General features: G+C 42.3%; 1 protein-coding gene across 2 annotated transcripts in view; it reads right to left on the bottom strand.

Annotated features, from left to right (window-relative positions):
* LOC146862412 (uncharacterized) overlaps nt 1–26088 on the bottom strand; it is a 568567-nt gene that overhangs the window by 331249 nt on the left and 211230 nt on the right. For both annotated transcript variants that reach the window (XM_085641608.1, XM_085641609.1), the window contains exon 4: nt 7639–7733. In XM_085641608.1, coding sequence (XP_085497734.1) covers nt 7639–7733 — 95 coding nt within the window. The remainder of the gene's footprint in view (nt 1–7638; nt 7734–26088) is intronic.

Below are 26088 nucleotides of genomic sequence, written 5' to 3' on the forward strand. Positions count from 1 at the left end.
AAGCATTTAATCCACTACACTAGGGTCCCTTTGGCCACCAGTGAAGATTCCAGGTATGGGATGATTATTTTGAGTGACTTTAACATCATATTGGAAGGGGAAAGAGGGAGAGTCTCAAATTTAGGCATACATATTTTCACTGTTACCAGTTTGGGGGAGACATTTTTCCACAAAACCACAATCTGCAGGACAGATAATTGATCAGTCATTCAGATGCTTAATCAAATCCAGGCAACTGCATTCCTACTTCATGCCTCCTCGGATTACTAGTTATGAAAAGTTCAGGCTTAAAATTCTGTGGTGAGCATGCTTTGTACGAGGACCACTGGGCATTTCTTTTAAGAAGTGAGCTTTACTACTTTTTACTTGTTAGGTGAATTGAATGGGTTACTGGGAAAGTTCAGCAGCTAATACCTTTAAAAAGGATATTCATGGTAAGAGTTTTGTTATTGGCACCCCAAGTTACTTGGCTTCATGGGCTGATATCTCAGATCACACACAATAGTCTCATTTGAATCATTTAAAGTATCACGGGAGTCTGGACATCCTAGAAAGACAGTTGGCGATTGTAGGTCTGATGGTAGAACTGCAAAGCTCAATATCTCAGGAATGTGTGTCTGTCCCTACAAACATGGGGCCATTTCTCTAACAGGTCTCTGGCCTTCACGGGCAAGTGAACTTGGAGCAAACAAAGAGTCCCAGAACTCCTAAGGTTTAGAATCGAGGGAGCCACAGGTTCTATTTGGGTAGTTTTCTTAATCTGCAAGGGAGGAGATGGAACCCACAACACTGTTCAACTAGTCCATCTATCATAAGTCAGTTACCACTACACCGTTTTTTTCTCTTACTCCTGAATATATATATATATTTTTTATAGAAACAATGATGAATAATAATTTTACATTTTTTCTATCAAACTTATATTGGAAACATGTTAATAACAAGTTAATAAAAATGTAAAATTATTATTCATCATTGTTTCTATTAAAAAAAAAGATAAATTTCTACAGTGGGCTACGCAGATATTTCAGTGGGTACAGGCATGAGCTAGGGCGCTGTGATAGAGGGTTGAGAGTGCTACAGTGAGTATAGGTTCTATTTTAGTGCACATAAGTGCAGGCAGAACCAGCAAGATCGTTTTTGTTTGGTGGCTGTCCTACACTGTTCTTGATCACTGTTGAAGCTGTATTGGACTTCTGGGCTTGTTACCCCACTGTCGGTTGGCCATCGCCCAAGAAGTGTTCAAGGTCTCTGGCAAATGGCAGGAAGGTCAACATGAAATCTTTCTCTCCAGGTGAGTTTTCTACAGGTAGGCAGACAGGTAGTCCTTCTATCAGTTCTCAGCTCAAATGTTTCCTATTTGAGATTGGGATCGGCCACAAAGGGAATGTCCATATGTTGAAGAGTATCAACATACAAACTCTGCTGATCAATTTGATATAATCATCATCCTCATTTTCTTGGTCTCGCCAGTCAGCAATGAAGATAGGATGCTGCTGCTATTAAAAGTGAAATCAGGAGTGGCCCGTGCAGGTAAGAAGAGTGGGGCGGTGTGGGAGGTAACTCGATAGATGATTACGAGGGGGAAATGGAATAAATAATTAATTTTCCCTTGTCTCCCCCACCCTGCCGCACTGCTCTTACCTGCACGGGCCGCTCTTGAGTGAAATTGATGCTGAAAGAAGAATATCGAGCTGTGGTTGACAACAATGCCAAGGCCCACTCTCTCTGGATGCATCAGAATCCTTATTAGACAAAGAACACAACAGGCAAGTTAACAGATGTGGCAGTCTGGCACCGCCTTATGCCAGATGGGGTATAAAAAAAAAGTGGGTGCCGGTGGGACCTCAGCTTCTGTTTGCAAAACAAACAACTATGCATTCCAGATGGAAGAAGCACAGCTAGGGCTCTCAGGGTGAGAGGTCAGGATTTACCTAGATAGCAAATGCTCATGGTTAAACAGAGGCTGGGAGTGGCTTCCAATGACATTTCACAGATGTGAACTGGAAACATGTTTCTATGTGGAAACATAGACTGCAGCCAAGAGCATGATTTATGACAACATAGACTTCCCTTAAAATGCCAGCTTTAGAGATTGTTGGATAATGCCTGAGAGAACCCTATTGGCCGGGGGGGGGGAAGGTACTGTGTGGAATTGTGATGGAACGTGCATACTTTTCATGAATTGTAGCCTAATTATGTTCCTTTAGAAATCTATGTACTTTGTTTTTAATTGTTGCTAATTCATTGTTCAGGCGTTATGGTGCTGGGGAGGTGAAAAACAAACAAAAAAAAAAATGAACTTAAAAAAGGGATATTCAGCTCCCAGAATTACATTGATGTGTTGATGTTAGGACCACCTTTGCTGGAGGCAAGATTTGCAGTACACATTACAGGTACTCCTCATCTCAGCAGTATGCTCATTACTGTTTTACCTATCAGTGGGAGCCTGCTGTAAGTCTGTAAGATATATAACCCTGAGTGGAACCTCCTGCTAATTCAGTGGTATTAACATTCAACAAATAAATGTGCGCTTTTGAGGTCAAAATATACAGACACTGAATGCTGTGGTAGTTTAAGTCAAGGGCCAACACATTCATAGGAAATTCTTTACTGGCATATGTTTCCTGGAAGAGGCGCAAATCTATTGACTAATGACTTACCACTTTTGTTTTATTCCCGCTGAGGCTGTTCAAGGATGTTCGACTGACAGATGGCATAAAGTGCCTTTTCTCCCAGCCCTAAATGTATGGGGGGTGACGTCCTAGTAACAGTCAGTTAACTCCCGCTCAGGTGTTTTAAGAGGGGCACAACACAACTCTTCTTGAGAGTTACAAATATGACATTTTTCTTTGCTGACACTGGGTGTGACAGACATTTTTGAAGGGGAAGCGAGCAAAGGGAGTTGAGACAAGCAGAATTGGCAAACCAAACTTCCAATTGTGCAAAGGTCTGAGTTTGGCATAATGCTAGGAGAGTAAAAAGGAAGTACTCTGGGCCATGTACAAGTATACTCTGAATGCTTTCCTTATTTTAATCCTGATGCCAAACTCTATTAGCTATACTTTTTGGACAAATCATAAACCTGCCAGTGAAAACTTTAAATTTCAGGTACTTCCTCAAAATTGACCTTAAGGGAACCTGGTTTAAAGCATTTTGGTGGTCAGACGCACTCGGGGATATTTACAATAAAATGTCAGAGCGCAGTGTTACAAAATTAGTACTGCAGTGCTCCAACATTTTTTAAATGCAGGGAGACGCCGTATTTTCAAAAATAAGGCACACCCCTGCGTTTCCCCTAGAGCTGGCCCTAATAAAACTGCTTAGCCAGTGCAGGCACCCTTGCGTCATGTTGCAAGGGTGCCTGCGCTGCAGGGGCGATTGTTTATGTGCAGGAAGGAACAGCTTCCGCACATAAACCGTCTTTAAAGGTGATTTGCTGTTTCTATGTGCTGCAGAATGCAATACACGTAGAAAGACCAAATACGAGGAGAAATTACAAATTTCTCTGCGTATTGCCAGTCTAAGACCAGGTTTAACCTGGACTTGGTTTTTGGCGCTGCCCCACCCTTGCAAATATTGGGGAGCGTCAAAAGGCAATGAGGGTTGCGGCAGAATGCCCACTGCAACACCCATTGCACGCCCCTTTCACACTAAGTGAAGCATCAAAAGGGGCCTTAATTACAAGGCGGCTTAACGCTGCTCTAAACGTGACGTCCAGTTGGCGATATTCCCCTGTAAATATGCCCCTCAGTGTCATGGGTCGGTTGACCAATCGTTTTCCTTTGCATGCTTATGAATCTTACACAACGCAGATCAAGAATGAGATTAACGTGAGTGTTCATTAAGATTGAGGCCTCATTCTTATACCACCTGACGATCCAAGGGTCCTTAATAAAGTAGCATACAACTTCACCTTATTCAATGTGATGGTTAGCTAGAAAAAGGTAATGACAGAAGAAGGTGTAATGAAATAGCAAAAGGCACTCTTTACCTTTGAAAAAGGGCAATGTTGGTATTTAAATTTAGGCAAAGAATTATGGCCACAATGTTGCTTCCATTAAAAGAGAACTGTATAAAAAAATGCATTTCAGGTTACCACAGCATGTAAGTTTCTTCGCTACGAGGGTATCCCAATGTACACTTCCCCTGAGTGACTAGCTGGACCATAAGTGGTGAAGTTCCTTACCCGGGAACCACATTGTGGGTATATCTTAGAAAATAATTAAAGAATGCCACTTTGTACACATAGGTACCTAAGTACTCGGGATTCAGCATTTATGTAGGATCCCACCTCAAATGCCCTGGTTCCAGAACTTTTCTACAGCTTTAACCTGCTAGTTAACTCCTCCGCAGGGCCTTCTCTTTGTATACAGAAAAAATAACCAGATTCCTCACTTCCTGGTGTCAATTAGACTACAAGAGGCATTAATAGATATGTACAAGGAATACTATCCACGCTATGCACTGATCAATAGCCCCAAGCAGATAACATGCAACCCCCAGGATAGGTGAGGGCACCACATGGTTCTTTGCTACTAACTTCTGACTCAATGAAGTGCTTCAAGCAGTTCATCCACATTATCAAATAAAAGACACTTACTAACATTATCAACTAGATGCCCATAGATGCACCCTGACTGTCTTCAGCTTTTCACTCACGTTGCTAACGTTTTTCCTCAAGCAGGATTGCTCTTCACATATCAAGCAAACAGGGGCCGACAGGGACAATACTTTTTTCCTAGACATATCTTTGGTGAATATATGTTTTATTAATTGCAGAAAAGATACAGTAAATATTCAGTTTTCTTCCTATTTTCCTATAGTACCAAAGATTTATACTCAAGTGATTTTGACTATAAAGTTAATGGCCAAGCCCTGACGGCTATATAAAGCAAATCAACTAACTCAATTGAAATGCTCTGCCTTGTGTTGCACAATTGAAATGCTCTGCCTTGGGTTGCACAACTGAAACTCTCTGCCTTGTGTTGCTCCAGCCACCTTTTTTTACCTCTAGTCCTTCATCTTTCTCTTGTAGTTTTCTCTCTTAAATAAATGCTCAAGGAGGTGATGGGCATGTGACAAAGAAAAAGTATCATGTAATAGGCCTTTCTCTCTGTCATTTCAGATTTACCATGATATTTTGCTCTGCAAACAAACAAAAACACAAATGGCATTGAACTTTATCACCTTTACAAACCGATGATTTACGCTGGGTAACTGTTGGGCACTATTCAGGGACCGCCACATAAACCACAGTGGTCTCAGACAGGAAAAACACTGTATTGTCCCCAACATATGTGGACATTAGTTATTCCATTTGCGAAGTTGGACCCTTTCTTTGGGGTCTACTTGGAGCAACAATATGCGGGATGACAGATCCACCATGGCATAACAAAGAGCATCAGCAGCCACTAAACAACTTGACTCCCTCCATGTTCTCGCAAGCCATTTCAGAGGGGAAATATCTGCAAATATGGGGGAGAATTTCAAACTTGGCAACCCGGTGATGTGGCAGCATGGCTACCAAATTCTAATTCTCATCTCTTTGGGTTTCATCCCAATTTGTGTGCTATCCCTGATTCGACCAGAAAACTGTTTCTGGTCAAATTAGAAATTACAAGGAATAGTGTAACATTACATTTCCAGTATTCCCCTGCAACCTCCAACCCCCTCCCCAGACATTTCGCTAGCTAAAATCTCCATATAGATAACCAGACCAAAATTGTGTATTACAATGGGATCTGGTGTGGTTTTCCCAGTTCCTATGGTAATTACTCATTAGTCATGGAACAATCAATGACCTACCTAGAATGTGATGGGAAATTCGCATCCTGAAATGATGCCCCAGGTACTTGTATTTCCAGTGCAAGCTACCACTGCAAGTTTACCTTACTAAATCGAGTGGAGCCCTTTACATTTTGATCAATAAATAATGAGGATGAATAATGATTTTTATGATGGATCCAATACACAAATACTGAATTAAAAATGTTGCAGCTGAAATGTGTTTAATATGCTTACAGAAGAGTTTATTATTGTAATTTAATTGTGTCATATTTTCACAAAACACCATATCAGTTAACATGCTCTTCCCACTCCCATCTCATTGCATTGCACATCTTCTCACCCCACAGGGTCCACAGGGTCGGCAGGGCGAAGACAAGATGATGTCTTTGATTGAAGATTGTTCCTAGTGTGCATGTATTGTGAATGAACTTTCGAGTGTTTCTAAACTGCAACATGTTTCAAAATCCTTCTGGTGTAGCAAAGTTGCTAGGCTTAGCTTACTTACTTGTTTGCATAAAGACTAATTTTTTGGATGTTTCATATTATTTTGGACGCAACCGGATAGCAAAAGCACAGAAAATGCTCTAATGTTTTCTTACAAGTGGGATAGTGTTATAAATCTAATTAATTGACAAAGTAAACTCAGATTTGTCTAAAACTTGATATTTTTTTATCATGCATTTCTCTAATTTGATATGCAAGAATTGTGTATAAGAACCCCATGGTTTTGGAGATGAGCCAGAAGACTTTCCTATCCTACTAGAGATGCTGTCCAATTTCTTTGTATTTCTGACAGAGATTACTTTCCTTTCCTACTGGGGATGCTGTCCAATTTCTTATGATTCTGCTGATCTTTTGGGACTAAGAAATTATTTTTGACTCTTGACTATTCTGTAATACTTTGCATTTGAGCCTTCGGCGCATTTATTCTGAACCACTCCATTGTGAGATTTTGTAATAAAACACTTTGGGCCATATGCAGGAACCTATTTTGCGCTTGCACTGCATGCTCTTAAAAAATAAAATGAAAACTTTTCATTTTTCTTTTCGTAATGCATACTATTTTCCTTTAAGAAAAATGGGCTGCTTTACAAAAAAAAAGATTGCTGTATTTAAAAGCAATCACAGACATGATGGTCTGCTGACCTCAGCAGGCCACCATCCCTGTGATTTTTGCGATTGCTAATGGGTCGCAAATTGCGACCTACCTCATTAATATTCATGAGGTAGGTAATTTGTGACCCACTGGAAATCGCAGAAAGTGCATGCCGTTTTGCGATTTCCCGACTGCGAATCACAAGGATTCGCAATTAGGGAATTGCAAAATGGTTTTTTTAGTACATCTGGCCCTTTAACTTTTCCCTAATCTAGAACTCAGTTATTGAGTGGTCCCAGTTACTTATTTATAACTCTGTTAAATTAATTAATGTTTGCTTGATGTTGGTAAGGGCGCCATTTAACACCAGATCAGCCCGAAGCAGAACTGCATGAGGTAAATTTAGGTGTTTTGAAATTTGGATTGTCACAGATTTTAAGATTTGGGGTTATGCTACCACACTGGTAACAGAAATCTCCCACTTTTCTTAGAGGAAGAACTAAATCCAAAGGAGAATACATTGACTGAATTGACTTCATCATAGACAAGTGGGGCATCAGATATTTTAGCACTTTCCAACACATCCAATTCAGTGTCAGCCCCTTTGGCTATTCAGCCTGATTTCCGATACAAAGTAAACAAATGAAATGCACTGAAATTTATTAGCAGTAAATGACATTTGCAGTTTTCATTTAAGCATACCCTTTGACAAAATGATAACAAAGAAATGGGAAAGTATCTGAGTGACTTACTTCTCTCTTCCTATGCTGAAGCCAACAATAGAGCGCGAGGATAAGGATGAGGGCAATGAATATGAAGAGAATGATAAGTGCAGTCTTAAGAGATTCTAAGAGAGAAAATTAAGCATTTATTTATTAACCTGGAATGTCAACCTGAAGCATAAAAACAATATTTGTCACTGACTATTTAAACAATACCCGTTGAACTATCTTATATATATGAAAACTCAGCTAAGGGTCCATGTATTTATAAATAAACCATTTGCGATGGACAGTAATAAAACCAGTCAATGTTGTTTGGGCATTTTGTCATTTGAATCTTCATGTTTTTTAGCACCATTTGTTGAGTACAATCAGGGTCAGGAATGAGACCAAGTGGGAGAGGTGGTTCTGTAGAACAGGGTTTAGAAATTAGATTTTAAAAAAACGTTCATGTGTATTGTACAGAATAATGCAGCTACAGAACATACAGAAGCTTTGACACAAAAGCTTGGAAAGGGAATTCCTTGATCTTGGAGCACTGCTAATGTGGATATCCAACTGCATTTAATAGCATTCCTAGTTAACATTTGAAAGACATTTTATATAGACCACTCCCTATATAACCAAGTCGTAACAAACAGGATCATGTTCTTGACCCACTTCAATGTCTGGGCAGAAACCCCCATCAACTAATAAGACACTGAAATGGTGAAACATCATCCATGTCCTCTCCCACTCTGTATTAGGAATTACACTGGACAGTGGTTTCTTGCAGCATCAACACCGCAGCTATAATCTTCAAACCCAAATCATTACGAGGTGATTACGTTACTCACAAAACCAGATTGCAACCATGCAAGAATAATAACCATGCAGGTTAGGAAGGATAGCATCACTAACCTGGTTGGATTTGGAGCAGAATATAGATGACAAAAAATATTGTGTACCATTAATAACAATGGGTGACCCTATATCCCTCAGAACCTGGGTATGTAACAGTATATGTGAACAACTGGTTTCTTTTGGGAGTCAAAAATGCAAGTGCTATATGTTCATTTCTTCACTAGCATTGGAGGAAACAAATCTCTCTATTAATTACTCTACAACAATAAATGATTACAAACACACATGGGTGGGGTTTCACGTTTTATTTGTATGTTCACTTTTCAAATATCAAAGTTACATGAAACAGACATTCAAAAAGGCTGCTTCAAGAAGTGATGTGTGAAACATGCTTGTGCAGTGCAATTGCTGACTACCGGTGACTTAATGGATAAATGTGGAGTATTTTTTTCAAGGTTTGATATGACAAAATTCAATTTCATCAATGCAATGCCCGTTTTCCACAGAATCTCTCAGTTCTGGCTATATAACCTTTTCTTCTCTGCTTTTCACCAGACTTCAGATCTAGCATGGGCATGATACTTAGATCAATGATGTTTCGACCCTTATTAGGTGTGTTTTCATAAAAAACATCTATGCCGGTCTTCCTCAGGACTAAAACCTATTGAAGCTTGTGTAATAGAATACAATAACGTGTGAGACCATATGTGTTGATATAGCATATATTAATAATTGAAACATGTTATATTGATCATGACTCACTGGAGTCAACCACAAATGTATCTAATGAGTCCTGGCATTCTATTAGATCTTAGATGCACAGTTAAGGGGCTGGTAATGGGAGAAGTCCTCCTTACATGGTAACTCCTATGTGAAAATATGTGATTAATAATTGCTGTCTAACAAAAGCAGTGAAACAATTAAACAAGCATTCAAAAAGACTCACATTCCAACCGGGATGAGGTTGTAGAAAGGCAGTGTTCAAAAATAGTGGGCCCACAGGGCAGGATATGCACTCGTCCCTGTGTTTTTCAACACTGGAAAATCTTCCCTAAAAATATATATGTCTATATATTTATTTATATACCTCAGTCAAGTGCCTTCTGAAGAGATCGTAGGCCACATAAAATAGGCGCAACAACCTGGCTCTTACCTCCTATTTAGAATGGACAATCAAATCGTCTCCTGACTCTTCTCAGTGATAGTGAGATGCGGCAGAAAAGTCACCCCAGATAACAGTGACAACCCACTCAACGCCGGGTAGCACGCTAGGTAGCGGACAAAGTGCCCCTCACCAAGATGGTGGGCCAATGGGTAGCGGTCCATGCCCCGCTTCATTATCTCATGAGAGGGATCCCTCTCTAAGAATATGCATAGTATTTAAAGTGTACACTATTGTGTCCTGTTCTAGCCTTGAAAAGGCAACAAACTTGCTCAGGTGTAAAACTCTGTTCATGTGTGCCTGCATGGTGTAAAGTAAAACTTTTCTATACATGTAGCACACATTTGTAACAAATTTTCGGGACAAGGAGATAGATACACACAGTGTCAGTTGACAATCATTATTACATATTATATGTAAAGTTAGAGCAATAACGTTTCTGTGAGCTATACACAATTCACAAAAGATTGTACATTAGCAATCTGATGATTTGACAAAAGGCGGTGCAATTGAAAGAAATCATGTAGTAACAGTCTAAACTAATATTTTGCTGAGTTAGCAGCAGATCACTTCAGCAAGTTATATGTCAACCCCACGCATTCACCCTAGTCAAAAACTTCACAGTGGACTGTACATTTAAAATCAGACGAATGGACAAAAGTTGATGCAATTGATAGAAGTACATTGACTAGTGACTCTGGATTTAGCATCACTAAACACAAATATTCCACAGACCAAGCCTTCGAGGGGTTTTTAGGTATATCATTAAGAATGCCTCCAGAACAGGTCTGATTTCTGGTGGAACAATAAGCTTGTAATAACTCCTGAAATTAAATCATCCCTTCCTCCATACCTGAACCAATTTAGAACTCTTTTGCAAATTTATGTATGTTTTACATATCAGGTTTTTTTATTCACACTTATCAATTGATTCCCATAGATATTAGCCACAGAGTTCAATAACACATCTACAATCAGGGCACTTAGGCCCTAATTATGAGTGTCTCTTTTGTGTTTTTAGAGGTCACCAGAGGGCCAAAATCCCCAGTTCTGACTGTCATTCCAGACCAAAACCAATAAATGGATCAATCAACCAGCACTTGTAAAGGGCAGCACTGTCACCCCTAAGGTTACCCCAGTGATTACAATGTTTCTCCCCAGACAGGGGAATAATCACAGCAACTAGGAGATATCAGGTCCTTTTCCATGTGTTGTTTCTGATTCCATGTGAAATTCAGCAGGCACTTTTCACTTATTCGAGCAGGTAGAAAGTGTCAGCAGGAAGACCATAGGGGAATGGGTGGTAAAGTTCATGGCATGTTTGAGCCTCTTTGGGGCAGCATTGCATGTCCTCTTGTGCTGCTGCTCTGGCCAGTAGGGGCAGTGTGCTCTTGGAGAACATCTAGATGGGTTTGATGGCTCTGGGCCTGAAATCATTCGGTTCCGAGTTTGCAGTCCTTATAATTTCAGAACCAGACACACTTGGAATTGCTAGAAGTGGAATTCCATATGGAATTAAAGTTCCGTGCAACATCTACTCATAATCAAGACCTAATTGTCTTACTCAAAAATCTGTAAGATCATGTTATCTGAGACATTGTTTTAGTCTCTGGCAGGGGTGGATTGAAATCGCCAACCCTTATCAATGATATGCCTTCCACTTCAACTGTACTTCAAATTCATTTAAAGCTTTGGTTAATGATTGTGTGTTATTATTCAGTATAAATGATCCAATTTCTTTGTATTTTTATAGGGAAACAACGGCTTCAACGTGGATAATACCACGCGGGTAGGTTACAACGCGGACATTACATCGTCCGTGTTGTTACCATGCATGGCATTACATCGCAAGTCGTTTCAATGACTTGCGCTAGATGCCGCGCAAAACCAGGGAATGTGTTAGATTTTAAATCCAACACATTCCCTGCTGTTGCACTAACTGGAGTAGGAATAGTTATTTATACTATTCCTAAGTCCAGCGCGCCATCTAGTGCAAGTCGTAGAAACGTCTTGCGATGTAAAGCCATGCGTGGTAACAACGGGGACGATGTTACGTCCGCATTGTAACCTACCGCTTGGTATTTTCTCGTGATGTAAAGAGACATATTAATTTCTATACAATTAAAACAAACATGCCAGATTGATTCTTAGAGCCCATTAGGATGGCGGGCGGACGGAACCCTAGTGGTGCTGGGACCGGCCGCCAGCGGTGCGGCGGTCCCACACCGGCAATTAGGATGCCACCGCCACCGTGGCGGTGGCATCCTCCATTCCCAGCATTGTGGCGGGCGGTGCTCACAGCACCGCCTGCCACAATGCTGGGAATGCACTAAGGTGACAGGCACCGCGAGGTGCCTGCCACCATGTCCATGACAATGCTATGGTACCCCCCCGTGCACCCCCCACACCTCCGAACACTCTGGGGGCCCGCAGCGGGCCTCCAAAGCCAAAACCGCCTGCCTTAGACTCCGCCATGGAAAGGCAATTCCCCGCCATCATCCAAATATGGATGGCGGTGCCTGCAAGGCACCGCCACCATATTCCTTGGCTTTTCTGCCCGGTAGGCAATCGGGCGGATTGCCTACCGGTGGAAAACCGGCGGAAGGTCCTTCCGTCTGCCGGGGTCCCCCCCCGCCATACTAATATGGCGGGGGGAAATGGGTGGCGGATGGGGAAGGATGTAGGGCGGTTCACCAACGCCATGCAGGCGGTGGCGATCTGCCCTACATACTAATGGACCCCTTTGTTTCTAGCTCCAGATTACCTTCATCCAGAAGCTTTTTTAAAAAGACCATTTCTCTTGATTTTACATCCTTATGATTCTTACTTAAGGATGGTTTACACTGAACAGAAAAAGTAGATTTATAATGAAACACCAGCAAACCACCTATACTCGCACTCTTACTTCTTTGATATTTTCCCTGACACCCATCAACGCATTCGAACTTTCTTTAGTAGGATTATCTGATTTCCTACAAAGATACGCACTCCCATATATTACGTTGCACTTAATGCACCCTGCTTCAATATATTACCAATAAGTACATTTGTTTCCTGTAGTGGTGCACCTAGTCCTGACAACTCCGTAATTCTGGGGCCCTATGGTGGAGTTTTCCTGCATTTAACAGAAAAGGACTTAGACAAAATAACTGTTTGACAAATAAAGTCTAAGGTCCACAAAATACTATGCAGCTGAACATCTTAACCATTTTCTTTGTCCCAGAGAATTCCTTTGTATTTTTTGCTTTGGCAACAGTTTCTGGGACTTCTGAGCCCAAGTGAACAGCCCAACTGAAAACTGGCTCTCCTCAGGACCACCCTTTTGGTATGCCCAGAAATGGAGATCCACAATAGTTTTCACCTTCCCACAGTCTTGAAATGTAGCCCCTTTGAATGCCTAAATTGGCAGTTTACGCTTGGTCCCTTGGGTGTCCCCCATGAGAGCGTCCTGTTTGCTTACTTGCGTAAATTAAGTTTAAAGGTTTGTGTTCACATATTTTTGAGTAATAGAAAAGAAACATGAAGTAAACAATGTTAAGCAGCAAAAAGAAGCCATGATACAATTATACATGCCGCTTTGAAAGGGAGAAAGGCCACCTCGAGGAAATACAAGCAGAATAGAATGACTGTCTAAGTTGTGGTAGGGGTTAACCAGTCATGTCAAAGTCTCCAGGATGCAAGTGCATCCTGCTCCCGAGCTTCATGTGGTGGGGTGGGTCCCCGTATTGAATTGAATTGAAATGAGATTTATAAAGCGCGTTGGCTACCCGTAGGCCTCCCAGCGCTGCGGACAGACAGACAAAGAGCAAAGGCAGGAGAGAAACTTAAAACAGCCAGGTTTTCAATAACCTGCGAAAGGATGGAAGATTGGGTTCCTTACGTAGTTGGAGTGGGAGGGCATTCCAGCCCATGGCACCAATATATGAAAAGGAGCGGCCACCACATCTGGACCTTCTTATTCTAGGTTGAGAGGCAAGAAAGGATCCGGATGACCGAAGATCTTTCTTCGGATGGTAGGGGGTGATAAGTGACTGAAGAATGGCAGGACCCTTCCTCCAAAAGGCCTTATGGGACAGACACATAGCCTTAAACTGGATCCTTTGCCTAATCGGCAGCCAATGCAGGCTTTTTAATGCTTGTTTTGCAGAGTTCCAATGAGGAATCTGAAGAAGTCTGCGGGCCGCACAGTTCTGTATTACCTGGAGCTTGTTGATGGTGTATTGAGGTGCTCTCAGGTATAACCAAAATTACCATAATCCAGGCAGGAAAGGATCAGTGCCTGGACCATGATCCTTCTGGCGTGGAAGGGCAGAAGGGGAAGGACCTTATGAAGCATCCTCAGAAGTCCAAAGCAGATAGCCGAGAGTTTAGTTGCCTGGTGACTGAATGAGAGCGAATGATCTATCCAGATGCCTAGGCTCTTAATTTGATCTTTAAGAGTTGGAGCCGGGCCTAGGCAGACTGGCCATAAGGAGGTCGAGTTGAAGACAGGAGAATTACCCAACAGCATGAGCTCCGTCTTATCCCCATTAAGCTTAAGGCATGATTGTTCCATCCACTTGGCAACCTCTTCTAGACAGCAGGCTAGGGTGTTAGATGATCCTTCCGGGTGGTTCAGATCTACCACGAGCTGGGTATCATCTGCATAGGAAACAATTTTTATGCCTTATCAAAACCCCTATATGAGGGCCATCCTGAGTAATGTTTTTTGAGCAACAATTCTGTTATGTTGTCTGTTGTAATCCCTATGTCCTTTTGGGAAAGCCCCCTATTGTTTATCACCAGTTCTGGTAAATCTGGGAAAGCATAAAACTCCATGAGATTTGCTTGGGAATACCCACAACGGCCATGGAATGCCTTCTCAGGGCAGAATAATACAACACAGCAATTTAAGTAGCAAAGTGGCCTTGTGTGGCTTCATAAATCTCATTTTTGAGGTGCATGGCACATGCACCACATTGCGTGGTGCAAGTTCGACGCAAAAAGCCTCATAAATATGGCCCCCAGTTTTAATTTTTAGTCCTTCTTCTATTTCTGTTCGCCCCATTGAGCCTAATTTCCTGGAAGCAACCTCTATCAGTGATGCTTTCTGATCTCTTTCCAGTAAAGATGCCAAGCCTGCCAACCTGCTTTGCACTTCCATGGGTCAGGAGGTGGGGGTAATTAAGGACTGGTATGAGAAAGAATCAGAGAAACAGTAAAGGATATTAACAGATGTTATCTAGGCACTACCCCTTCCTCCATTCTCGCTTGTCTTCTTCTTTAGCATTGACGATATACTCATGCAAAGAGTTGAAGTAAAGAAAGAATTACATAGAACACTAGAAATCTACTGCAAATCCCCAATAATGTTTGCTACATTTTCAAAAGATTGAATGAAAAAAACACAAATTACACTACTTAAGATTTTTCCAGCTAAAGTACTAAATGATCAACTGCCAAAAGGCTCATAATCTGACACCATTAAGGGATAGTGTACCAAAAAAGCTGAAGATGCCTCACCTATGGCTGCCCTGACAACATCCAAAAACTGAACTCCTGAAGCTGAAGCCCACTTGTAGTTTTGCACAGAACAAAGGAAGAAAGCAGGACCTTTACAATCCTGTATGCTTGAATAATCACATAGGAAACCCATTTTCAAAGTTGGCTTCATTACTTGTCTTCTTGCTCCAAAAGTAACAAACAGTGGCTCACATTTTCATTGCACGATCTAAATACAGTGAAACTGCACTGCGTACACCAAAACCTATAATTGCCCATCTTCTATAAGGTCTGGCTAATCACCTCCTGTTGTAAGAGGAAAGATAAGAATATTCTTGGTAAAACAAATCCAGACCTGGCTTTAACATGAAAAAAAATTGAAGTTAAATTAAGATGTAAATTAAGACACCACATCTCTCAAATGCTTTAAAGATGTTATGGGCACTGAAAAACTGGTGTTTAAGGTCAATAGATCCGAAGATAATCAGGACTAAAATGCAGGCTCCTGATTGACCTTCAAAAACAACAGCAAATTCCAGGGCTGAAGTAAGGCTTTTGTAGGAGGATTCAATAATATAAACCCCTTAAGACACATGGATACTAAAGCTAAATGTCAAACAATAAACTCTCTGTTTCTCTAAATTCTCTTATTGCAGTCCACATGGGTATTATAGTGGCAACTGCCCATCCCAGTTTGACTCCTTCAATCAAGAATCTTATGAGAAGTACATAAAATTGGTTGCAAGGCATGAGCCATACACCAACACTCAAAGGAGGACCAATGATTCTCATATGATGCCTGAAGTTGAATGGCAATAAGACCGAGGTGCTTGTGTTTGGGAAAGCTCCATCAGTGTGGTCATCGGCATGGTGGCCTCAGAGTCTGGGGCCTACCCCCATGCCCTGCACTCAGGCTAAGAACCTTGGGGTATGGATGGATACCAAGCTCTCTTTTGAGCATCATACCAGGTGGGTGGCAGGCGTTTGTTTTGGAGTCCGGCTGGGCCTTCGGAAAACCTTGCATGTGCTGCCTACAGCAGCCAGGAAGACCATGGTACAGACCCTGGTGACATTGTGCCTTGATTACGGGAATTTACTGTACCTAGGTGCTACTGCTAAATGCGTGCAAAGACTCCAAGGCATCCAGAATGCAGCTGCGCGCCTGGTTCTTTTGATCCCGAGGAGAGCCTCTGCTAAGAGGGCGCTGGTCTGCCGATTAGGGAGAGAGTTCAGTTCAAGGCGATGTGCATCTGCCACCGGATTATCCAAAGGACGGGCCCCTCTTATCTGTTTGATCTACTTACCCTATATTCCCCTAGCCGGCAACTTAGATCAAGCGGGACGGGTCTGGTGTGTGTGCCTCGGATGGGGGGCCGTACATTCCGCTTTGAGGCCGCACAGCAATGGAACAAACTCCCCCTGAGCCTCCGGCTGGAGGGTTCGGAGGCTACTTTCTGGAAAAAACTGAAGACTTATCTCTTTCCTGTTGCATAGTCATTCGTTCTAGGATAGGTCTTAGCAGCAGAGGGCAGTTTGCACCGCAGCGCGGGGACACACTGGCCTAGTGTAACCACGCGCTATATAACATTTTATTATTATCTATTCATTGTCGGCCTTCTGGGAGACTGATCTGCCTCAGCTACTTCAGATGATACTTCTGTCTTCTGAAAGCCTTATCTGTCAGTTGGCAAACCACAAAGCTGCAAGGGAGATGATACTAGAGGTAACACCTAAAGGAAACCTGCCACCATTATAAGGGAAGTGGTGACCACAGTTATCAAGGTCAGTTAATCAAATAAAAATATTTAATACAACTTTTATCAACAGTAGAAATGCCATAAAAAGGACTCCTGGGCCATTTGACCCAACTAGGATAGTTTTCTCTCAAATTCTCTTCTTCATTGATGTGTATTGTTGTTAGCAAGGTGAGATGGGTCTCCACCCACTAGAAAATCTTTGCTACCAGTAATGCCAGTACTATTGACCTTCTTCCACTTGCTTTTTGACATATGGCCTCTCAATCATGCTGTCTCTCTGAGTTAAGACATCTCTTAAATGAAGAATTAAGAAAAAAGACCTCCAGACTAATCCAAATAGCCTTTTGTTCCATCCAGATGGAAAAACAGAGAGACTCTTCTTTGGACCATCTTCCTTGTATTTCTTGAGAATTCCTCTAGGCTCCCAACTCATTGCATTAACATTCATTATTACTATCAGAGGAGAAAAATTATTTTATAAGACTCTGTGAGGAAGACGATCCCCCGCTCCCCCTCCCCGCAGCCACCCTGTCAACCCTCCCCAAACAGACCCCTATCATGCCAACCGTTCTTCCCCTACCTTTTCCCCTTCAGCCGGGAAAACGAGACGAATGGCAGCAGCAACACCATCCCTGCGATAGGAAGGCAGAACACAGAGTCAAGGAAAGGGGCAGGACCCTCACGCCGAACAACCAATCACAGCAAGAAGACGGAGGCCAGTGGTGGACAAAAGGACCGGAAGAAGGAGGAAGGGGGTGGCACCCGGAAGACGCGGAGAAGAGCCGCGTGGATCGCAACAACGGAGGATTGAGACTGAACGCAGCTGAGAGGAGCACCGAAGGAACCGAAGGAGAGGAAGGAGAGACGAGGCGACTTCCAGAAGACCACGACACCCCAGAGATTTGAAGCGAGGAGTGGTGATCGCCCCGGGATGCCTGATTTCCTGCTGCAACTCAGGAGAGTTGCGGCTTGCGTGGTACATGTCGGTGCAAGGGGGGGAAATCTACAAGCACGGAAGGAAGGAGGGATGTATATAAGGGAAGGGCTTTGATGCACAATGGACGGGCTGCCCGGGTGAACAGCCAAGTACAAGGAGCCTGAGGTCATAGGTTCTCGGGAAGGTCACCCCACAATCCGCTCAGCAGAAACGGCTTGTGCTTGTTTTGGACACATTTGTATTTTATTTTTAGTATGAAACAGGGTTAAAAAGAAAGTACAGGGAGAAGGGGGGAGATAAACACCTCGCGTGAAAAAATAAACGAACACCAAGAGCTCAGTAGGTATCCTGTAGCCAGGGCATGCTGTAGAAGGATAGTTGGGGCTCAGTTTTTGCCTCTTCTCTGGTTCTCCCATAACAGCATTCCTCCTCTCTACGTGGTGGCAGAAGAATACATAGAAAAGGGCGGGGAAAGAAGAATCAATTGTTTCTTTTCTTTTCCTTCCCACCTTGAATCCTACTTTCCCACCTCAAACAAGGGGTAGTCAGATACTCTGCACCCAGTGGTGTGGTGATGGTACCTATCCTTCTTCAGTGAAACCCTCCTCATATAACTGACCACCCTGTATTTGTTTTCTTCTTGGAGCTACCGGGGAAGACCAACCACAGAGGGCACACCTGAAAGAAAGCCGACACAGGGAAGTAGACGGCCATCAGAAGAAGAACCCAACAACATTAAGAGACCAACTAAAGACATTATATCCAGGATACCCAGCTATTTGTCTTTTGTATATCGTCCACCAAAAATAAACGCCAATATAAACAAACATATCAGGCCTCCTAGATTTGTGTTCCACCCAGCCCTTCCACAGACTCATTTCTTGTTAGGAATATGAAGCTACCACCTTAATGGCAGACTAAGGTGAGGAATAACTGTACGTGGCCGATCATGCAGCTCTGAGGCTGGTCCCAATGGGCCGGAAGCCCAATGTACTAGGAATAATGTTGCAACCATAAGACCCAATACATTCAAACAATCTCTGACTGGCATTCAGCTGTCCTAGAGAAGGCAATGATGAAGATTCAGAAGACTCTTTGTTGGCCTATGATCAATGGTTCCCATCATTGTCTTGAAAAGTGTTCCAATAAACTCCAGGGTTTGTGTTGGAACTAACTGAGAATTCTTTACATTGATCAACAGACTATGTTGAGATAAAGTCTTGCAAAGAGTTTCTGCTGCTAACTGATTTGGAGGGGCCGAGGAGGCACAAATCAAAGAATTATGAAGGAATAGGGAGAGATGTAACCCCCCTCGATGAAGACTAGTTACTACTGGAGCCAGTATGTTTGTAAAAACCCTTGGAGCTATTTTAACTGGCATAAAAGTACACTAAACTGAAAATGGTTGTAGTGAATTATGAACCAGAGATATTCCCAACAGTTTGGCTGAAGATGAACGTGGAGTTAGACAAAGTGGAGGTGTTAGAAGTGCCTGTGAGTTGCATCCTCTGTGGGACAGGCCCGGTAGAATGTGTCTCTTGCTGTCAGCAGACAGGCAGCATTGTGGGTGTTTTCTTGAACCTCTGAGGTATGTTTTAAGGGCAGCACTTGACCAGTAGAGTGGTGGTCCCTGGGGTTATGATCTGTTTCATGAATGACAGTGGGACAGAGGCAGGACGTTGCAGTGCCATGATGGGATGGGACTTGCTAGTCCTTTTTCCCAATCCATAATGGCTGCAGATTATCAGGCAAGAATACAGCTAGTCCAAACCATGATGGAGAAAATGCTTCTTGGGAACTCTAATTCCCCTTACAGGTCATATTCTGCTATACAGGACTGCTGAAACTTAACTTTGTGTGTCACAATATTCCTGGTGTTTGTCCAGCTCCTTTTCGTGTCCTTGCTAGCCATAGCCTGTTTATTCCTTCACCCTTTGTGGTTCTTATTATGCAATCCTCTAGAGTTATTTTGCCTCTCGCTTTTTCCTCTTTGATGGTTTCTTTAGAGGGTGCATTTCAGCCTCGTGTTCAATATCAGTGGCTTGCAAGGTGGCTTCCGCAGAGGATCACCCCACCTTCAAATAAAGGACCTTTACACCGAAAAGGTTAACTGAACACCCAGCTCTTGAAAGGAGATCATCCATTAAACAAAATGTCCTTTTAGAATAAGTGGAATTACCTGCTACAAAGAGATCATTATGAAGGGATGATGTAAATCAATTGGTTCAAGCATTTATGGTCAATCAACAATCTACACCCTCCATTGCTCTTTGGTATCAGAAAAACAATGTAATAAAATCTAACTCATTTCTCTTCCCGTGCAAAATGTATAATTGCTCTTTGGACAACAGCTCCTTAATTTCTTATGATAGTTCACTCTTTTGCCCAGAATGCAACTTTGACTCTTGAATCTGGAGGGCGTCGAAATAAAACACAAATGATACTCCTCTCAAACAACCTTTTGCACTCATCACTATCAGACCATCTGTTGTCAAACTACATAGCAAAGAAGAACATATCCCCCACTTTCCCAGAGCAGAAGAGACCCCCAGTCAAGATGGCTGAGGTTTCCAACAACTTGAAGGTTAAAGCTACATTTGATTATTCCAGCACAAGGGTTTGATCATAATTTAAATTACTGTAGTTGCTTAACTTCCGAGACTGAAGATAAACCAGAATTTTCATCCTGATCAGTGCACTTTTTTTCTTGTTTGAATTTTGACTGAAAAGGAAATGCATATCTGTGGTTTTAAAAGGCCATCTGTGCCATTTTATCCATTTGTGGACCAAACAACCATTAGCCTGCCTATGTCATATGATGGAAGAAAATCTAGTATTGGTCTTCCAATCATAAATCAAGGCGGCATTATGTTTACGAACTACAGAGGTTAAACTTAAGAAATGTTCTGCCCTAATGGAATCAAATGACTCATCTTGTAGTGCACAGTGTCTTGCCATCTGGTTTGCATATCTGTTTCCCAGTGTGACCATATCTTTGTCAGCCTTATGGGCTGTGCACTGAACAACAGCTATCTCTTTTGATTTCTGAATTGTTTCTAATAAATCAAATATATACATACTGTTTTTGATTGGAGATCATATATCCCCTTTGTGACCATAGCTGACCATAATCATGAAAAACACCAAAACCACACTGGCTATCTGTTTAGATTTTCACATTCAAGTTTTCAGATAAGGCAGCAAGCTCTCGTTAGGGCAATCAATTCTACCACTTGCACTGATGGCACGTTTGGTAAAGAGAATGCTTCTAATGTCTCTGAGACAGAGCATACTGCATAGGCAGCTTTTAGTCCTCCAAACTGGTCTCTCACAAAAGAAGCATCAACAAATAATGTCAGTTCAGCCATTTCCAAAGAAACTCCTCATATGATTGGCCTTGGTTTTGTGCATATTCAGTCACTTCTAGACAATCATGATCCAATTCATTATCATTTTCATCCTCACTGTCTTCACAATTCTTGTCTAAAATTGGAAACAGTGTCGCTGAATTTAGGACCTTGTCTTCAAATGGAAATATTCTCTGCTGCATGTATTGTTTGCTTATAATGAGTTAATCTGCTATTCATTATATGCTGAGTCCTGGCTAAAAGGATCTCAGCTGAGAGAAGGACATAGACAATGTACATTGTTCACACCCTGGTGGGCAGAAAATCTGGATTTTATTAATGACACAGAGCCTAAGATCATGCAATTCTCTTTTTAATGCCCGCTCATTGTAGCAATAGTAGAAAGAATTTAGAACTTTCAACATTCCAGTAAAGTATATAGTCCATCAACATGCATCCATCTTCCTTCTCCCAGCTCTGCGAACAAGATAAATTCAAATATAGAACTAAACTCCAAAGGCGAATGCTCCCCAAAGAATATTACAAATATTATTTTTCAAACTCTTCTTAATCTGAAAGAAAATACAAATAAGATGCATTTACTCCATCAGGGTGGGTATTTATGCGGTGGGATAATCTTAGCCTCTGTGTCATTAATAAAATCCACATTTTCTGCCCACCAGGCTGTGTAAAATCTACATTATTTTCAGGTCATGGAGGCTAACATTATGCAAGTTTAAAGTGCTGTTAACACATTATCAATTGCATTTGCAACAGGTCTAAAATTGCAACTTTTAAACATACACTACTTGGACCAATCTGCAGTCCTTAGGATGTCTTTCAAGCAACCCCCCAAGACAAAAGCTTTTGATGCTAACACACCCCTAAGAGAATGAGACCAAAATATAGAGACATCCGCAGCAGCCTGTCTCATCAGATTTTTTACCCATCTTGCCAAGATGGGGCGGACACAGCCATATGAGGCCACCTTTGTGAAACCAACAATTGCCCAATACCATTCCACAAACCTTCTGTCATCCAATTACAGGTACCACACTATAGGTTTTAGGATGGTTTATCAGGGATACATCACCAGACACCCACCTGGGGTGTAGATAGCTTTGATTTGTTTATACTGGTCCTGACAAACCGCCCCTAAATCTGAGGACCATTAGGCAAGAAACATGTTGACCACTTGACAGAGCTCCAATCCTGAAACATCATTTCAGAAGTGCGCCACCCTGTTTTTAATCAGGTTGGAAGCCCTGTTGATTAAAATTGTTGCCTCTGGCACTTCCAAATTCCTGTTTTAACTTCCACTTGGTTCATTCACCAGCACTCCTTCCATCTAGACACATAGGCCCTTCACCCCCACAGCACCAAACAGCAATTTGGAACAAAAGATCTCCGCCAAAGAGCCCCTCATAGGGAGCCCGTTAGGTATTGCAGCGCTGACCTGAAGAGGAGCAGGCCTTATGATGAAGCATGACACCCAGCCGGGTGTTTGAGGGCCCTAATTCAAACAGGAGGAATTCCCAGTTCTCCCTGCAACCAGTGAGGACTTATGACCACTGAGCCCTCTTGTCCCCCTGAACCAGTTAGGGACTGCATACCTCTTTGTATCTGCTCCTATTGAGTGCCATTAATCATATCCCAAACACTTAAAATGGCAGCTGACGGACACCCTCGGTGCATCGTCAGCCGCTAATGTATCTTCCTCTGTCCTCCCGTTGTCTAGGGAGTGCCGTCATGTGTTCGGTGTAGGCATGTAGTTAGAGAGCGATGCACCAAATTTGACCCAAGGAGGATTCAATCACTCGGTGCAGCTGTCAGGTATGCTTATGCCACACTGAGGTTGTGCCGATTAAGTCACGGCCACACAAGCGGGTGCTTTGAATAAGTGCGTCGCATCGGGCCCCTAAGTTGCCCAGGCGGTCTTGCAGAAGCAAGGGTGCACGTGGCTGCAGGAGCCACGCTTGCCTGAGGCCTATGCACAGAGATGCAAGGAGCGCCAGGTGATCCCAGCCTGGCTGGGAAAGTTAAAAGATGTCCCTCAACTGCCAGACCTCTGAAGCCACAATAAGAGAATGGGAAAATTTGCAGTAAGGTATGAAGCAATGTAATTAACATAATAGGGATGTGCATAAGAGAATCTAAAAAAAAAACATAAATATGACCAAAATTCAGAACACAACATTAAAATAAAACCATGGATGAAAAGCCACAGGTAGAGATGCCAGTGAGGCAAATATGGAGTAATACATATGTCCCCTCACCCCATAAGGAGGGTACTGTTAAAACACACAACCACCCAGCCAAAGCTCTACATCCAAAGCCATATTCCTTCTTTTGAGCAGCAGCAACAAAAGAAGGAAGATGGCTGCATGTTGATGGATTAAATATTTTACTGGAATGTTTTAAAAGTTGTAAATTGTTACTATTGTTGCTGCTGTGAGCGGGCAATAAAAGGAGATTTGCATAATGTTAGCCTCCATGTACTGACATAAAATTAAAGTATTCCCCATTACAATCCCTTCACCTTGTTCAATTTCCAAACAAACAGCTGCAACTTGGACAACTTACAGCAACTGGATCCAATACAGCAAAAAGATATGCCACTGGGGAGATTAATCATCTATGCTTTGGACTGAGAATTGAGAGTGCACATCCATCTTTCTCATGGCAGGATATGAAAAAACATCATATTGTAATCAGGCATCCCGAGTGTGGGCACATGACACAAAAGGGCATATACAAGCCCTCAGCGCCACTGGAGCATCGCTTTTTTTTACATTGCGGTGGGGCAGCGCCATTTTTCATGTTTACAGGGTGGTGCTAAGCCACTTTGCATGGGTCAACGCCACCTTGTAAATATGCTTCTTTCAGCCACATTCCTCTGCGGCAAAGGGGCAGGCAGTGGGTATTGCTGTGGACGTTCCACCGCAATACCCATTGCTTTTTGACGCTGCCCCAGATTTACAAGGCTGAGGCACTACCATGGAATAGCAGGCATTAGAATGGCACAACGAGGAGAAATTATTAATTTCATCTCGTTTTTGCTCTTTCCATGTGTGCTGCATTCTGCAGCACATATAGAAGGTGCAAATCAACATTATTGATTGTTTATATGCAGGAAGGTGTCCCTTCCTACACATAAACAATCATCCCTGCAAAACAGGCAGCCTTGAGACATGGCAGCTAGGGTGCCTGCACTGGCGCTAGGTAGCTTTTTTTGCACCAGTGCTAGGGGAAACAAAGTGGTGTGCCGTATTCTTGTGCATACGGTGCATCCCTGCTTTTAAAAAATGTCGGAGTGCGGCACTGCCAAATTTGGCGCAGCTCCACGCTCCAAAATGTTCTTGTGAATATGCCCCTCACTCTCTTTCAATTTCTTGAATGCATCAAGACACTCATCATCAAATGGTACCAGGTCCTGTATATCACAACACAATAACCTTATCAACTGTTTTGCAATCAAGAAAAAGTTTGAATTCCACTGATGACAGTGCCTAACAATTCCAAGAATCATCCGAACCTCCCTCTGGGTGGTTGGCAGACTTAATTTCAGAATTGTAGAAATGCGTTCTTTAGAGACTCTCCTCACAACCTTTTCAATTGGTGTCAGAGATAAATAACTTCTCTTTTGCGATACTGCCTTTTAGTCATGGAAACTTTATGTCCTTTCTCAGCTAAATGGTTCAGCATGACAACTGTATCCAGTTTACAGTCCTCTTTAATTTTGGATGCAATTGGTAAATCATCAATATACTGCACTATGACTGAATTAGATTGCATCTTTAAACTCTCTAAATCTTTCTTCAGTATTTGTGAGAAAATCGAGGGACTCTCAGAATACCCCTGAGGAATTCTACACCACATGAGAACTTTATTCAAAAATTCAAACGCAAAAAGGAATCACGATTCCTCATGAAAAGGTATTGGAAAGGACACTTGGTGTAAGTCGATGACTGCATGCCATTCTGCTTCAATTTTATTTATCTTTCAGAGATCTTGTAAGATTTTCCATTTGCAATTCGGCTTTTTAATTCCCATTACGAGAGAATTGAAATAACTACCAAGCGCTTCCCTGCTCAACCATTTTCTCAATTACTGGTATCACTCCTTCCTCTGCCTTTTTTGTAAACTTGTACTGCCTCCTTCTAAGAAACATTGCATCTGCTTAAATCTTTATTTTCATTGGCTCTGCTCTTTTAATGTTATGTTGTTATGTTATTGGAGCTTTTAAAGCGCGCTTATACCCAAAGGTGTCCTGGCGCTGAGTACTGTCTCACTGGCTCCATAGGTATAATGGCTTATTCAGAGAATAGCCATGTCTTCAGCTCCTTCCTAAAAGAGAGGAGCTCGGCGGCATTCCTAAGATGCCCTGGCAAGTTATTCCAGGCTTTCGCGGCCCAAAAGGAAAAGCTGCTGCTGCCCCAGTTGGCTTTTTTTTACTCGAGGAACGCAGCACTCTTCCGGGGACATACCATTTTAAGCGTCTGCTCAGATATTCAGGACCACTGCCCATCAAAGACTTAAAAATTGTACACAGCACTTTGAATTGTGTTTAGCTACTTGGAGCCAATGCAGTTGATGAAGTTAATATCTGACTGAGACAAACCTTGGTGTGTCTGTTAGCAGCCTAGCTGTCACATTTTGCACTAGCTGGAGTCTGCACAGATGTTTTTTTTAATGCTCAGGTACAGGCTGTTACAACAATCCAGCCGTGACAGAATGAGGGCTGAGACTGCAGTCCTAAAGCAGTCCTCTGGTAGGAACATTTTTATTTTCCTCAAGATTCTAAGAATGAAAATGCTCGACGAAACAACTCAGCTGACCTGATCTCCAAAGGCCAGTTTATTGTCCATAATTACTCCCAGGTTCCTGACTTTAACTGTGGGACCTGGAGGCTTGCCCATTTCTTCAGGCCACAGGTCCAGAGTCCAGAGGTTG

This window comes from Triturus cristatus, chromosome 2_2 (assembly GCF_964204655.1).
Source record: "Triturus cristatus chromosome 2_2, aTriCri1.1, whole genome shotgun sequence".
NCBI classification, from domain to species: Eukaryota; Metazoa; Chordata; class Amphibia; order Caudata; family Salamandridae; genus Triturus; species Triturus cristatus.